This window comes from Alosa pseudoharengus, unplaced genomic scaffold (assembly GCF_046254945.1).
Source record: "Alosa pseudoharengus isolate Yale_2024_CS ecotype anadromous, Long Island Sound unplaced genomic scaffold, YU_APseudo_1.1 YU_APseudo_1.1_scf_11, whole genome shotgun sequence".
NCBI classification, from domain to species: Eukaryota; Metazoa; Chordata; class Actinopteri; order Clupeiformes; family Clupeidae; genus Alosa; species Alosa pseudoharengus.
Genome location: NW_027468576.1, coordinates 4,391,948 through 4,408,971, shown reverse-complemented (window position 1 = coordinate 4,408,971; position 17,024 = coordinate 4,391,948). Strand labels below are relative to the sequence as shown.

At 38.7% G+C, this 17,024-nt stretch overlaps 1 protein-coding gene across 1 annotated transcript; it reads left to right on the top strand.

Moving 5' to 3' along the window:
* The first annotated feature begins 1,155 nt into the window (after positions 1 to 1,155).
* On the top strand, positions 1,156 to 7,718 carry lhx4 (LIM homeobox 4). Its single transcript, XM_076275858.1, has 6 exons — positions 1,156 to 1,231; positions 4,088 to 4,259; positions 5,869 to 6,071; positions 6,633 to 6,787; positions 6,876 to 7,047; positions 7,330 to 7,718. Exons 1-6 carry the CDS (start codon positions 1,156 to 1,158, stop codon positions 7,716 to 7,718), a joined length of 1,167 nt encoding a protein of 388 aa, XP_076131973.1.
* Positions 7,719 to 17,024: the final 9,306 nt, after the last annotated feature.

The following is a 17,024-nucleotide window of genomic DNA, read 5'->3' as shown; positions in this document are numbered from 1 at the left end:
ATGGCGTCAAATGTCTTGATTGATGTATTAATTTGAGTTTTAGGCTACATTGGCCTTTACATCAGTATGGTCATTTAACAAAAACACCATGCTCGTCATGATCTTGACATGCACACAAGCAAATGACTATTGCCATTCTGCATGCCAATGGATTTTAGGCTATTTATCCTTCGTGTCCACGCCATAATCTAATAGCATATTCAATAAATTTCATGAAAAAAACAGAAGAAACGGATTGTTTTCTATCTATTCTAGCCTACTCATTGATACTTGTTCTATATAGGCCTAGGTCTAGGCTACTTTAGGCCTAGTAGGCTAGCCTGAAAATGAGCAATTTGGTGAACCGAATGTAGGGCCTGAATGAGTTGGTGAAATGAAAATGTATTTAATTATTGAAAACATTATTAATCGCCTAATTGGTTGGCACTTGGTCTCAAAAACATCACAACATAATGGCGTCAGTTTCGGTGTCCGTTTAATGAAATGCGATTAAATGTCGCTGACAGTTGGCGCTGTCATTATGTCCATCTGACCTTGAAATTTTACCTCTGTGTGTTGGCTACAAGTAGGCCTAGCCTAAGCCTGTGTTGCAGTGTGAGCTAGTTATTATTTATCATTGAAATTGGGGAAAGTGCCGAAAAGCATTTCTACAGGACCAAATTAAATGCATTTAAGTGGGCTAAAATGTCTACGAAGTCTAATACGAATATTGTATAGGCCTAAGGGTAGCCAAAGTATTAAAACGTGCGTGCAGGATTCAAAATTCATGAGGTTTAGTTTGTCTAAAGACGCACTCACTGCACTGTCTGGTGGGCTTGTCTGTGTTCGCTACTCCTCACTTACCTGGGTTCAAAGTAGGCGCCGCCCCTCTGAGCTTTGCGCTGTGTTCCTATTGGCTTCTTGGTAGGTCTCTGTTGTGTGAACGTCAAATGTGTCCCGCAGTGTGAATGTATCAAGTTACTGGTGGACTCGCACCAAAGCCACGGGGGCTACCGCCTCCTACACATTTTGAACCAACCAACTAACCTAAGGATAACGTAGGACTGCAGTGAAGATTGATAAAGGATACTCGATTTGGTCGCTTTCCTCGTATTTAAATGTGTATGGGAGATTCGGAGAGTTTCACATAGCAAGTGTTGCCTGGACCAGACGACGATGATGCAAAGCGCAGCCGTTCTGACAGAGACTCCCGGGAAGGGGCTGCCGGACATACTTGGAGTGCCAATGCAGCGTAAGGTTTTTCCCATTCCTATTTAATTTGGCATGTTAAGACAATTGGCAAACCTGTTCTTAACTGTTATTGAAAGACTTTATTGGAAAGCCGGTTCCAAAGTGCTGTAATGCTTTTTGATGGAAAGCATAAATCCGCATAGGATGTAACCAGGCAGTCTACGTCGGCGAGGGGATGGTGCATTTAAACCTAGGCTGTCAGAAAAGAGCCACAGCAGTCGGGTTCACATGTTTCTCTGTAGCCTATAATTAGGCTACATTGCACTGACCATGAAATCATTTGTTAGGCATACTAATTGAGTTAGAGCTAACATGGGTCCACCTTCTGTTATAATCACCCTGTTTGTAACCAATCTCAACATTCCATGGGTTCCTACTGTTTATGCTAACTCAACAATTTTGTTTTTATAACGTGATAAGGGAAGGCCTGAGGTTACGTTTATTTATGCTATTCTTTTTATGCATTGCCCATATTTTCGTCTTCTGAAATAGCTACAGCCAACTTTCCTGGCTGTATAGACCATTTAGATTTTCTTCTTATCTCTAGGCCAGCTGTCATGATTGAGTTCCAAATTCATGTTACCATAATGGGCTGTTTTCAGTTTGTCATAGAGTTAAATGCTGATTTTGTTAAAGTGGGCTAAACATGTTTAGAAGCTGGGTGTCAATAATAAACATTAGGTTTTGATATTAAACCTCACATAAGATTCAGGTTATTTGCTAAATGCAGGTTTCAGGCCTATCTATGTCCTCTAAAAAATATTGCCATTTTGTCAAAGCGAGGCTATAGGCCTATCAAAGCAAGCATCAAAGCAGCGGATAACCTATTATCGTGGCATCTGCTCTTTATCTCTTCTATGTTAATCTCTGTTAGGCCTATATAATCTGATCGCGCAATCAAGATGGAGATGAATTGGATAAATTCCTGACCTAATTATTCTCATACGAGCCAGCAACATGCGCGTGGACACTTTACTGTATTATAATGCTTATTTAGAAATGATAACCTAAGAGCTTTAAAGACCAACGGAGACAGCCACTTTGAAAGGATGATGTAGCCTAAGCCAAAAGGTAAACTGCATGTGGATGTTTATTAATATAAAACGGTATAGGCCGTTTTATATCAATAAGACCACAAAACCTATAAGTACCCTAGAAATAAAAATCTGATTTGACGCCTAAAATAGATAGGCTATAGTCACATAGCCTTTGTTTTATTTGAGAAATTGATGAAAATATATTTGAGACAAGACAGATTGACCAGGCCTAGATTGTTGACACCGTGAGATTGTCGATGATTAGACCTCGTTAAACCTCCCATAGTTCTATAGCCTATGATGTAAAGAAATAGCCTACCTATCTAAACTTATTTAAGGTAACCGTTCTTGTATAGCCCATAGCCTAGGCCTACTTAACAAAGACTAGGCTACTTAACATGCTATGGTTCAGATTCTCTGCATTTTACTTCGCATAACAGCCTATAGATTTTCTATGGGTAGGCTATTATTGGTGGAGTGTTATTAGGCTACAGGCATACGCAAATCATCCATAGTCTAGTCTAGGCCTACATGTATTCTACACCAATTTTTTAGGCCTATATTTGTGAAACAATTTTATTTTATTCTATTCTAAATAGGCCTACCCATTTCCATGAAGTTTTCGGAGGCAGCAATCGTTTCTGCATAAACGTGGAAACGTTGGATAAAAAACATTAGGCTGAGCGGAGCATAAACAATTTGTGTGAAGTGTGAAGTTCTGCGTTTAATGAATAAGATAGCTGTGACAATGATCTTGTGGAAAGGATACACCGAGCCTTCAGTGGTCTTCGGACAGCGTGCAGAGGCCAAGGTCAAAGATGGGACCACTGCTGTCTATTCATGCGCAGATCCACTTCGTCTCGAAACAGGGTAACACTTTCACTAGCGCTATATATCCAGGCTAACAACAACACCTCATGTCCTGTTTCTTGCGTTGGTATTTAGGCTATTGGCCCCCCTGTCGCCGTTTTATGATGAATCTATCTGATTTCAATCAGATTAGCGTAGCCTATTTATAGGCTATATAAATTTAGTGGTGGCAGGATTAATTTAATTTGTGTGTTCTTTAAATTAATTAGGCTACGTTTTAGCCTGGCCTGTTCTTTTTTAGTTTGTCTTCGCGCACTTAGACTGGGCAGCGATGGAGTGATTCGGTCATTTTTGTAGTCTATATTCTTAGGCTACATAGTCTACAGATTAGGTCTATGGGTGGAAACGTTTGTAATTACCCTACAGCAGCCGGCTATCCTACAATTTGTCGAGCAGACTTGGGCTTCTAAAAAAGATAGTGAACATTTTGATCTTCCAGCCTTATTAAGGCGTTATTGTGAAGACAAGGCCAAGCGCTTAGGAATGGGCTAGGCGTAGGTCTATAGGCTATGTAGAGTAGCCTATTCAATTATGTTATAATAGCTTACCTAATAATAAGAATAAAAATAATATTTATAATAACATTGGTGCCGTTGTTGTTAATTATCTCAAGTTCAAGTTCGGTTTATTGTCATATGTATGCCTACAATACAATGAAATGCATTTTGCTCCATCACTCACATGCAGTATAACAGACAAGGAAACATACAACAGACAAAAAACAGACATAAAGTGCATAGTGCAAGACAGAAAGTGCATAAGCTATTCAACAATCTGACCGCCTGTGGAAAAAAAACTATTACTGAGACGGGTGGTGCTGGATTTAATGCTTTAATTATCTTGTTAGGTTGCAGCCTATAGGCCTATACTCTTCTGATAGTGTAGGTTTAGGCAACTAAATTATGATGATATGCTGGGAATTATACACTATTTACACTTTTTCTTCACAGAGATCCCTCAATGTGCAGGCTGCAACCAGCATATCCTCGACAAAATTATTCTGAAGGTTTTGGACCGGCATTGGCACGCTAAATGTTTGAAATGCACCGAATGTCAAGGACCGCTGGCAGATAAGTGTTTCTCGCGGATGGGAAATATCTACTGCAAAGAAGATTTCTTCAAGTGAGTTTAAATTTCTATTAATTTCTTCACTAAAACGTATGACTAAAGATGATGAAAAAAGCTGCGAGTGATGGCGGCTTGGTGACCTCGAAGAAATTTGTCACGATTCTCAAACATAAAATAGATTTCTCTCTTGACGTTTGTGTGGGCTAGCATTCTATTTCCATAGGCTACATGCTTGCATAACCTTATTTCTCTGTATCTGGAGAGTGGGCGAAATCTAAACTTCGGCAAAATGGGATAAATATAGGCCTATATATTTTTCAGAATATGCAAGTAGACTAGCCTACTCTAACAACAGTATACAGTATACACCTAACCTATGAATTGAATACAGCTTTGAATGTTTAACTTTGTAATTGTCTAAACTATGATTAATCATATATAATAATAAACAACATAGGATTATTATTAATCTCAGAGATAATTATGTTGCAATTAATAGTCCCATATGAGACATAGAGACATGAAGGCAATTAATTGTTGTGTGACTTTCTTGAACTGCTTATGACAGGGACACTAACACACACATACAGACAAACAGACAGAGACGCATGCACACACACACACACACACACACACGCACACGCACACGCACACACACACACACACACACAAACTTTTTTTGGTTCTTCATAGGGCCTATCTTCTTTATGCTTTATTCTATTTGTACCATTACATTTCCTTAGCAACAAAGATGAAAATTAAGTTTGACTTTTACACAAAACAGGATCAGGACTGGCTTTCACTAAATCATGTTTTAGAGGATCTAATGTCAGGAGCTTTAGAGAGACCTAAAAAAGCCCCTGAGTCCCTGAGTGGATGCTAACTGTATTAGCTGGCCCAAGGGACAGACCAGGAGGGCGAGTTCTGAATTTTAAAAGTGGAGGGATGCTGGAGACAAAGAGCTGATCTGGCAACCCATTCAGGGACTGGGATGTGTAAGGAGGGGTATTTCCCCACAGTAATGAGCAAACTTCACTTACTCATTCTGATTTACAGCATGTGGAAGGACTGTGCTTAATTAGTTATCCCTGTGCGCTTGGTGAGGGCTGTCCTCTCTGCCACTCACCACATTGATTTGAATCCATTTGTCAAATGTGAGAGCAGCCCACTGACAGCAGGAAATGCCTTCAAATCTCTATTTTTGCTTCAGAATCTTTTGAATGGTAGTGAATTAATTCTTAAGTAACACTGGCTACTGCTATACTCTTAAAATGAATGTGTGAATGAATGAAAATGAATGAAAACTGTGTAGTCCCAATCTGGACATAGTGATGTGTTATTTTCAACACATTAATTTTAAGAGTGTACACAGTATAACAAAAGCATGTGTTAATAACAACACAAACTATGTTGTCCCTATCTGGATAAAGAGATGTGTTAAAAAACAACACAAGGTGTGTTGTTTTTAAACACATTCGCTTTAAGAGCGTAGCAATGTATCATACCAGCAATCCAAAATCAGTTGTCATTAAAGTTGTAACAGATTAGAAATTACATTATTGTGTCAGATGCCTGGTAATAATGGCTTTTTTGACAGTAACACAATATGTGTCTATTTAGGCATGCATATCAAAATGTTTTTTGTTTGTGATTGTATTTGCAGACGTTTTGGAACAAAGTGTGCCTCATGCCAACAGGGCATTCCCCCTACGCAGGTGGTAAGGAAAGCCCAAGATTTTGTGTACCACTTGCACTGCTTTTCCTGTGTAATCTGTAGCCGACAGTTGGCCACTGGTGATGAATTCTATCTCATGGAAGATGGCAGACTGGTGTGCAAAGAAGACTATGAGACGGCAAAACAAAATGGTAGGTCAACAATGGTAGGTAACTCACTACTTAAAATAATTGGTGTAGCTCATTCTATACTGGTTATTTTTTTTAAAGGAAATAATTACTTTTAGTACTTGTCAGCAGTTTACAGTATTGTACTACATTCTGGGAACCCACTGGCTGTTAGACCTTGCAACAGGGCACAGTAAATTAACTACCACGTGCACCATGTGTACCATCATAAATGTAGCACAAGATATCAAGACAAAAATAATTGAGCAAGCATGTCAGTGTCTTAAATATCAGTCCAAAAGTGACATTTTATGGATCGACATTTGAAATTCTATTGTGTAGTCCACATATAAACTTGTTAAGTGATGTGGTATGCTTTTATGGTAAGGGCATCTGTTGTACATTGACATTTCCAGTTTTAACAGGGTCCTTTTGAAGAGAGCTATTACTACAATAAGTACTTAAGAGCAATGACTGTGAGAGAGAAAAAAAAGATTTTTAAAGAGGTATCAGAATGCCTCTTCAAAAATCATTCATTTCTATTCATGAAATTACAAAAAAAGATTTTTCATTTCTGGCTCACAGATGACTCGGAAGCAGGAGCAAAACGCCCGCGGACAACTATCACAGCCAAACAGTTAGAAACCCTGAAAAGTGCTTACAAGAATTCCCCAAAACCAGCAAGACATGTACGTGAACAGCTGTCCTCTGAGACGGGATTGGACATGAGAGTGGTACAGGTATTCTACTTTTTCTCCACAAACAGGATGATTTTGATCAAAAGGCTGTTCTTTAATTTTTCAAAACCTTTGTTATCACCACTTACAGGTTTGGTTTCAGAACCGCCGAGCAAAAGAAAAACGCCTGAAGAAGGATGCGGGCCGCCACCGCTGGGGTCAATATTATAAAAGTGTCAAACGCAGCAGAGGGACAAGCAAAATAGAAAAGGAGAGTTCAGCTGAGGATGTGGGTTTGAGTGACAGTGAAATCAGCTTCAGAGGTAAGTACAGCTTTAGCCATTGTAAACCTTTTATTCCTTTCCTTCCTCCGCCTCTGATAAATTCTACACATGCTTTGAACACTACTACGTTTTAAAGCCTGATATTTCAGTGAATTTCCTTAAGTCTCTAGTTCTAATTATTATATTTCATTTTTAAACACAAAAGTACAGTGAACAGAATACAAAAGCTTTTAAGTGAATTTGTGTTGTGACTGAGACGGTCTGTAGATCTGATCAATAACATTCTTTTTTTTGTATTTTCTTTTTTCTTTTCGTATTTAGATGATCAAATCTTGGCAGACTTGGGCCACACTAACAGTATCTATGCCAGTGTTGGTGATACGGCAAATGGGGGTATTTTGAATGGAAGATTCACATTAGATGGTACTGGGCAGCCTTATCATGACGTACGAGCCAGTAGCCCCTATGGGCTCCCCCATTCTCCATCCTCCATAAGCTCACTGCCAGGCCATACCCCACTACTAAGTAGCCTGAGCTTCTCCATGGACAATATCATGACACAGGCTGGCCAAGCTGGTGTTGGGCAAGCTCTGAGAGTCATGGCTGGTGGCCCAACCTCTGACCTTTCTACAGGGAGCAGCACAGGCTACCCAGACTTTCCAACTAGTCCTGCCTCCTGGTTGGATGAAATGGACCACTCTCAATTCTGAATTGTTGAAGCAATGCTGCTGATAAGTTCCAAATAATGAACAGTTATGGACTTGATATTAATGTTTTCCCTGGAAATCATATTTTTTCAGTAATGAGGACAAGGGATTATGTTAAAACTATTCAACAGAAGAAAACCTGAGGCAGCAGCAAAGTGAAGGAACCCTCTTTCTGGAGAGATTCAGGACAAGGATGGACATTTTAATTTGAAACGTGTTATAGAGAATCAATGGAGAATATCCCTGTTAAGACTATGGATTTTGTGTTACCATCATTTCTTCAAAGTTTGGTTGAATATCCACCTAGTATTTCCAGCAAGGCATTACAATACTCTCCCCAACACAAAGTAAGTAGAACACAATCAAACAGAGAATCCTTTAAAAGGTATTCCCTCATGTCTCTGATTGCAGAAGGGTTAGTTCTAATACAACTGCATTCATTGACAATGCACTTTAAATGTGTTGTCTCCAGCTCACTACAGGACGAATGCACAATGTGGTCCAACACTCTTTAAGTAATCAGGTGTTGAGTATGAAGAAAATAACAGTGAAAAAAGGGAATGGATGTTTATAATCATGACAGAGCAGTTAAAACACTTTAAACAGTGGTGTGATTTGATGTCTTTGAGAAGCGTTATCATCAGCATGTCTGTGTGGATGTGATTTGATGACATTGAAAACTGAAGAAAAAATCTTCACACAGAATGGATTTAAAATATAAATGAGTGTTTTCATGAAATCAACACAAGCAATCATTGACAAAAACCTGCATTGATCAAAAAAACCTGTTTATACAAATCTGTGTTGGGTCAATAACATGACATGGATGCACCAATAACCACAATGTCTGTAGGTGTTCCAATTAAAATTGTCACTCAAGTGAAAAAAGCCACACATTTAATTTTTTGGAAATTACCATTGGCATGACCAATGAAAGGCTACTGTAGCCACGTTTAACAGCTAAAATCCTTTCAAAAAGTGTAGAATATTAACATTACATTATCCATTAATAATCAACAAATAGAATACAATTTATGAAAAACAGACATATTTGAGTTCTGTGTCCACTAATAATTTAATTGTGTATTTTGTACGGTTTAGAAGGTGTTGATTGTGTTGTTCAATTATCACTATTTATTGCCATGTGACTTGAAGACAGAGCACTAAATCAGTTGATATATGCCTTCTGTGCAATGGGATGAACTGTGTACAGTCAAATCTATGAGAAAAATAAATAAATCAGAATTGCCTTTGGGTTACTATGTTAGCATTTCTTTCCTACCTTCTACTGTGATCAGTTCACTATAATTACAGTTTTTGTACTGTTTTTACTTGGCTTTCCAGTGAATTGCTTGAGAAAATGCTGAATAGTCATTATGACCATTGCTGTCATAAACTTTGTTTGAAATGTTCACTCGTTCACTACATGGGGAACTATGTAGTGAATCAGCCATATAACACTATAATGAGTGGGTGAGTGAGTGAACGAGTGAACATTTCAAACACAGCTAGAAATAAAGTATTTGGGTCAGGGTGCAGCTATGACAAATGAACACCCAATTATATTATTATGTAAATACATTGTGTACACAAAATGGTAATTTCAAATCAACATATCATAACCAACATACCCATTTCAGAACCATTCCTGTCCATACTCATGATGTGTTAAGCGGTCAATACCAGAGAAAACAACATCCACCTCAATATATATTGATATATGATATATAATCATTACAGCTAGACTTTCAAACAACAACTATGACTATATTAGGAAGTAATGAAGATTTAAAATATTTGCACATATTACACTGACATTTCAGTAGTATATTAACAAAAGCTTGCCCTCCTCTTTTTAGACTACTTGGTCTTTGAAGTTGATCTCTGATGAAAGTGCACTTACTGTATGTAGTTTTCAATGAAAATGGAAGACATATTGATCTAATATTTATTGTCATAGACATTTCCGGATAGAAATATCCTGACTTGACACAGAATGACCCACAGAGGTTCTGACATTAACACACTGAGTTTCTCACTGGGCTCAAACTGCTGACTAGACAATAGATACAGAGATGGAGACAATAATGGGTGCTTACAATGTGGTTGGAAAATAAGTCATTTGATTTATCATCAATTTCGTGTGATGAAAGTTTACCTTGGTTATTTTGTAAAATTTTAATTAGTCACCTAAATGAATATAGATGGAAAGAAATATACATTATCTTTATCTGTGGAGGACTGTAGAGTGACACATAAAATGTGACATAGGGATTTCAGTCTGGAGTTACACAGGATTGCAATTTTACAATCAGAGTTCACGTGTGATGGCCACAGTGTATTCTTAAGGAAATTAATTTCCTCACAATTATTACAAGAGAATAGATTTTTATCAACAAAAACATGAGGCAAGGCTGAAGGCCTTCAGTGTCAGATATGAACCACAAATACTGGAGGAGTAGAGTAGAGTAGAGTAGCATTGCTCATGAATTGGCTCACATCCTAGTTCCAGTCTATATTTTAAATGAGGTTCTATTAAATTAAAGCACATTTACATAATAGGCCAAATAAACCATTTAAAACAATTTAAGGATTAATGCAAGTGAAAATGTGGGAGGAAAATATTTAAATGGTCTGGAAATTGTACTTCTCTTCACATTTTGGCCATGTATATTTTAGTATGCATTATTTTCAGCTAAACACCGTGTAGCCTATTATTTCATTTATTGGGGGATACATTATATTGCATGTACAAAAATGTGCTAGCAAGGAGCTATAGCCACTGTTTCTTGCATAGGGAGGCGAAAAGTAAAGCTATGCTGCACATGCATCTCTGGAAAGTAGCATGGCTTCTAATATTATGTACTTTATTTTGACAAAATGTCCCTTTCATCACTTCATGACTAATTCGTAATGACTATATTTTTAGGTGGATAAGTCCCTAATTGCAGGCCTTGGTGGAGATTGTTTTTCCCCCAGAATTTGAAATCTACTGAAGAAACCCCCATTTGTACACAAGTCTAGGGGGCACTGGTATCCACAAAAAGCTATTAATCAAATACCATATTTTTCAGAAAGTTCCACATTGAATTTATCAAAGACTGAAGCAGAGAAGAAAGAGAAGAGTCCTTATCTTGGCCTTGGTGTATACAAAAATTATTGTTGCAACCTCAAAATGAATGTGTGAGCATGGATCCATTGCATCCATACATGGTGTTTTTTAACCTTTAAAATTAAAATGAAAGTAAATCTGAATTAAAATAAATTTCCAAAAGTGTGTTTTTCATCACTATATGAAGTATGGAGTTTCTTGAATGAACCCATAGACAGTAAAAGATGGACAAAGCCATCCCATAGACTTTGAACGAGACGACTAAAGCCAATTTGAACCCATTTCTTGTTGGTCGACTTCGGTTCTCGCACATCCTCAGTCCAGGCGAGTGAGAAACGTGTGACGTTAAGCAACGGACTGAGACACAGTAACTCGTCTGGTAGCCATTCAGAGTGCTGCGAGTTCAAGTGCAGCTTTTGATGGGGATTTGTTCTGACGTAGTGTCAACCCATCAAAACATCACTTAATTGACTAGTTGCACGAAAGGCTCTCGGTGAGATCGTTTGTTTACTGTGGATCCTGGTATGTTTGAACCTGCCGCTATTTTGAATGTAATTAGTGTCTACCCAACAGATGTCAAAGTGATGGCAAAATGAATGGGGGTCAGTGGAATGCTAGCTGGAAGTGGTCGAGTTCTAGCCTCAGAGCTGCCCCACAGTGGCTATGCTCTACAAACGTTTGCCTATCCCCTTGAATAAACTAGATGTACAGCATAGCGGTGCAAAATATGACCGCCGCTCAGTCCTGCATATTCATGCTTGCCAATTTGCCTCCATCTCCTAATCCACCCTAGCCTGGAAACCAGCCGATCTTATCTCTTTGGTCTGGAATTGATCCGTTGTTGAGCAACTACAGTGGGTTGCATAAGTATTCACCCCCATGCAATGTGATATACAAAGTATAGACAGGTGGGCTGTACAAACTGTCTGTACACTTACAAAGTTCTCAATGCTTCGGTTTACATGTAGGGCCCCTCATTATGCTACCGTGTGGTGCTATTTTGAGCCTTGTTAGTGGTATAGAAATAGCGATTTCTTTTTACTTTGCATGTGCCCCGAAGACTAGTGTTAAACGCTTATTAGTGTTTTGTGGTAAAACAGGTCATGTTCGATTAGCATGAAAACATATCCCAGAAAACGGACGAACTCTGTACATTTTGCGCCAGAATTGTCCTTTAACAGAATATATTGTAAGAAAAACAGAATAAATATGGATATTCAGTATGAACAGTATAGACAGATATGTACAGTATGTAGGTGGGGGGTGGGGGGTGTGCTTAGTTGGTTGGTTGCCACCGGGATGCAGAGCTAGAGTTCAGTATGGTGACAGCTGCAGGGAAGAAGCTTCCTCAGAACCTGCTGATTTGGGTACGGAGAGAGACCTCCCGGAGGGGAGTGGGGTGAACAGTCTTTGAAGCAACGCTTGCCCTGGATGGCCTCGATAGAGGAGAGTGAGGAAAGTTGGGCAGTTTTCAACACCCTCTGCAGTGCTTTACGGTCGGAGGCAGAGCAGTTGCCATACCAGACTGTGACCGTTGGTGAGGATGCTCTCGATGGTGCAGCGGTAGAAGTTCACCAGGATCTGAGGAGACAGGTGGACCTTCTTTAGTCTCCTCAGGAAGAAGAGACGCTGGTGAGCCTTCTTGATCAGGGAAGAGGTGTTGAGGGTCCAAGAGAAGTCCTCAGAAATGTGGACACCAAGAAACTTAAAGCTGGTGACACGCTTTGTACAACAATTTGTAATAGTGTGTGTGGGGGATGGGGGGGGGGGGTACATTTCAACATCCACATCTTAATTTCCCCCTACTGGCAACCCTTCACTCAATACCACATCACCAAAAAAACAACAGTACCAACAGTACTAACAACATTAGTACCATTGGATTTCTTGCCACCCAACATGACAATTTGACTGCTGGAAATTCAATTCTAGGTAATCCTGGAGATGTGAGACTGAAAAATTTGTATTTAAAGGACGCCATTTTGAAAATCCAAGATGGCCACCATATTGACCCTGGAAAATTTGGAATCAAAGATTTTCTGATTCATTCTGTAAGGTTTCCAAAAATATAGTTTTCATAATCCCCCCAACAATTTTATGAGGAAACTGACTAACATGAATGACATGTCATGCCATTGTCACAGAAAAAAGATTGGGGTCATCTGTTGATTCTTGCATTGTTACACCCCTGAAGATAGATAAAATATAGACGTCATCACAAAATATAATGGTTGTAGTAGTTATAAAGGGAACTATATTGCTTGGAGATGGAGAAACATCTGTGATGGTTTATATTGATTATACATTTTCCAAGACAGACAGCACTCAACTTATTTGGTTTGTAACCATATGAATGTGCTAGAGTTTGGAAGTGAAGATATCTGATTCCATGCCGTTTTATCCTGTTTAGTTTCAGATTACTTCAGTCACATCATCCAATTATGCCAGTGATAGGGAAAGTAAAAAGCTTTAAACACTGGCATTTCTCTTCAGTACCTTCACTTTTTTCTTTCAGACATTCCATTAGTATCACAGATCATTTTGTCCACTCCGATATGATACTTAATAATTCCTGTAAGGGTTAATTTTTTGTGGAATGGATGTTCCTCCTACTCCACTACATGATCAATGACAAACTAAAAACTAACTATAACTCCCTTTTTTCTCACCTTAATGAAAAAATGCTGGGTTGAAAACAACTCAAACTGCCATTGCTGGACATTTCTCCTTTAATCTGGCCACTAGGTAACTGTTGGATCAACCCAATGCTGAGTTACCTGAATTCTGCACCTTAAAGGTAAACTGCAGTATTGGCAATTTCCTTACTGTCTTCTCGGTTTTTGCTTCTTTTTCGCTGGCTCTGTCATGACAAATGTCTGAGAAACTCCATCGCTACCTTTTTCTATCCGGTGCCTGGCGTGTATGTGTATTTGAATGCAGTAAAGCAATTTGTTACACTCGTTATACTTTCTGACACTGAGGCCTTCGGCCCGCCGGCCCACAGTTGCAAGGGGGGTTTTTCCGCTCACAGGCGCTAGGGGGAAGCAAGACGGCCACCATTCAACCCGAAAAAAGTCATATAACCATTTCAATGACTCTGAAGCTGTTAAATGAAGGTAAATTAAGCTAAAAAACTTGCATATTAAGCTAAAAAATCTGCAAAGTGTACCTTTAACTCCCTGATAAAAAATCAGAATGGCAGATATCAGACCATTAGTGGCATTACAGTCCTGGTCCGCTGTCAGACCACCATCATTTCTTTAACTTGTCATGAATATGAGAAAACATAAAATGTTATAAAAAGGAAGTAAAAGTTAAAGTATAACCGAATAAATAAAAAGTGTTGTGACCAAAGTGGTAAAGTGGTAAAATGGTGGGGCATTGGTCGACAGCTCACAAGTGGACCGCTGTAAAAATCGACAATGTGATTGACAAATCTGCCCCAGTGGTCCACCAGCCTCTTAGCCCGGTTGGAAAGTCGTAACTGAGAGTGGATCTGGGGAAGGTTCGTTCATGCCTCGGACGCAATAGGAGAAGCCAAAAACCAATCAGAGCAAGGAAAGAGACAGAGTGACGGAAACACACAATTTGCAACACTGTCTGGTTGTAGGGAGAAGCAGGAAGAATGAACCACTTTTTAATTAAACATAGGCTAATTTACAAAGGCATAGACTCGTGTAGCACACCAATTCAAGCCTATGTGTTTTCTGTCGGCTACATGTGCTACTGTAAGCCTATAAATTAACAGAATATCAAACCGTTTTCAGTAGACTACCACTGTTGCAGATATCACATAGGTATCCCTTACATGTTTGTACAATGTTAGCTACTATCCACTAACACTATCCCATCTCCCTTGTCATCCCCCCAACACACACACCAAGACCCCTGGCAGTTGGGTTAGCCCATTGAGCCGTGGATCTGCCCGAGGTTTCTTTCTTGGTAAGGGAGTTTTTCCTTGCCCCTGTTGCTCTTGGGTGCTCCTTGTTGGTGCCCCCCCCCCCCATTCCAATCCTCCCCCACCTTTCTTATGCAGCCCTTGCCACTTAATCTACTAAACCCCTCTTCTACTGCACTTTTTACCCCCCCCCCCATAAATGCACAAAAAGGCTGACACCAGACATAATTTCACTGCATTTCTTACTTCCAGTAACTATATGCATGTGACATTAAACTTCCTTGTATCCTTGTATCCTTGTCTTGCTATCTTCAAACACTGTAAGAAACAATCAGTTTCAAGTTGAAGTCACATTCTCAGTGAGACATTAAGGCTAGGTTCACACCACAAGTCTTAATGGTCAATTCAGATTTTTTGCTCAAATCTGATTGTCTATATCCGATTGTTTATTTATTTTATTTTTTTGGCTGTTTTTATTTTTTATTAAATCTTTTATTAAATGTGGCGAATATCAGATTCCGCGATCAAGAACATAAGAGTCGCATGAATTCTGATACAACTGTTCTGACTGCATTTCACATTGCGAAACATTAGACCTGTATCGGATTTAGACCACATATGAAAGTGGCTCAAATCAGAATTGAAAAAGTCAGATTTCATGTGACTTGCACTGTTCACACACTGTTATGTCACGTCAAGTCAAGTCAAGTCAAGGTAACTGTATTTATATAGCGTATTTTATACACAGAAGTCATTCAATGTGCTTTACACAAAATAAAACAGGAATAGCCAATAAAAGCATAGAAGGGCAATAGTCAAAGAATAGTTTAAAGTAAAGAATAAAAAAGAGAACATAAAACACACAAGGTAATAGTACATAACAGCATAAAAGAGCAATAGTTTAAACGTGTATAAAGCAATAATTAAAACACATGAAAAACAACATAGAATGATTATACTAATCAAGGACCCAGTAAACAGCAGCACTCTATAGAGATTCTTGAAGTAGTCCCAAACTGTGCCCGCACACATATTTCCTTTCAGGGCCAAAATGCCCAACCACAGGGCTTGATATTCCCCTCGTTGAGTATTAACACCCAAATAGTTAACACTCAAAGTTTGTAGAGCTTTAACTCTCGAGCTGTAAAGAACGAGCTGTTACACTCCGACTATGTCCTATCTGTCTATTCTGTTAGAATAACAGGACAACCACTTCACAGATTCCCCCTTTGCCCAACTAAGGACAGCAATTCAAATTTTAGCTGAAAGACTTTCCCAGATTCAAAAATGTGTAACTCATTGATAATGATCCTAGTCAAGCACCCAGTGAAAAGCAGCAATCTATGGAGATTCTTCAAGTGAAAAAAATAGAAAAAACTGATTTGGCCTGGTAGTGTGAACCTACAGTATGTGTTACAACCTCATTTCCAAAGAAGTAAGGACACTGAAAAAAATAAATAAAAACAGTATGCTATGACTTGCAAATCATGTAAACTCTACATTTAATATTTAATTGAGAATAGTGGGGGGTGGGGGTGCACACAATGAGTTGACCATTTTCCTAGTAAACATCACGTAGGCTTTGATTTGGGAACCCAACATCATTGTTTCCCTAGAAATGTTTCCAGCGGCGGGGGTGTTAGTCACAGAAAGTGGATAACTGAGTTAAGCTAGGGGGGCTTGGGGGAATACTCCCCCGGAAGAAAAGTTTGAAAAATTACTCCTTCAATGAGGACGAGTTTTGTCAAAAGAATTGGACAGATTGAGTTACAAATATGACAGCCTAACCATCAACAGATTCAAGGCATCTACTATGAAACAAATGCCTGTTACAAAGCAGGATTATCGCAGCACTTGATCTATTCACAACAAAAACCTTAGTATCATTATAGACAGGATTTTTGAGTTCATTTTCAGCTTTTTCATTTACAGTACATTATTTGTAGAAATTGATATGAAACAAAACAAAATAAATGAAATGGCACAGAAAATTATTATTTATAATAATTGAAAATGATTAATGAGCTAAACTTTAAACATTATTAAATGTCATTACGTTGTTTTGGTGGTGGTCTGATTAAGCAATAAGCCCCGAGTTTGATTTGCATTGAGCTCATCCATGAAATAACTGGCCTTTAAAAAATTAAAAAATCTGCCCGCCTGGGAATTTAACATGGGGGTTCATATACTTATGCCTCCTGTATTTAATTTATTTATGATACATAATTTATTCACAAAGAAAATTGGTGTCCTTAAAGGTTGGATTTTCCCTCATTTTGTATTAATGCATTAGGATCAA

Excerpts from the sequence above, each read along its gene's own strand:
- lhx4 (XM_076275858.1), top strand. The coding sequence starts at position 1,156 with ATGATGCAAAGCGCAGCCGTTCTGACAGAGACTCCCGGGAAGGGGCTG. Across the intron at positions 6,072-6,632 it reads TGAGACGGCAAAACAAAATG|ATGACTCGGAAGCAGGAGCA; the intron begins GTAGGTCAACAA and ends TCTGGCTCACAG. Across the intron at positions 7,048-7,329 it reads CAGTGAAATCAGCTTCAGAG|ATGATCAAATCTTGGCAGAC; the intron begins GTAAGTACAGCT and ends TTTCGTATTTAG.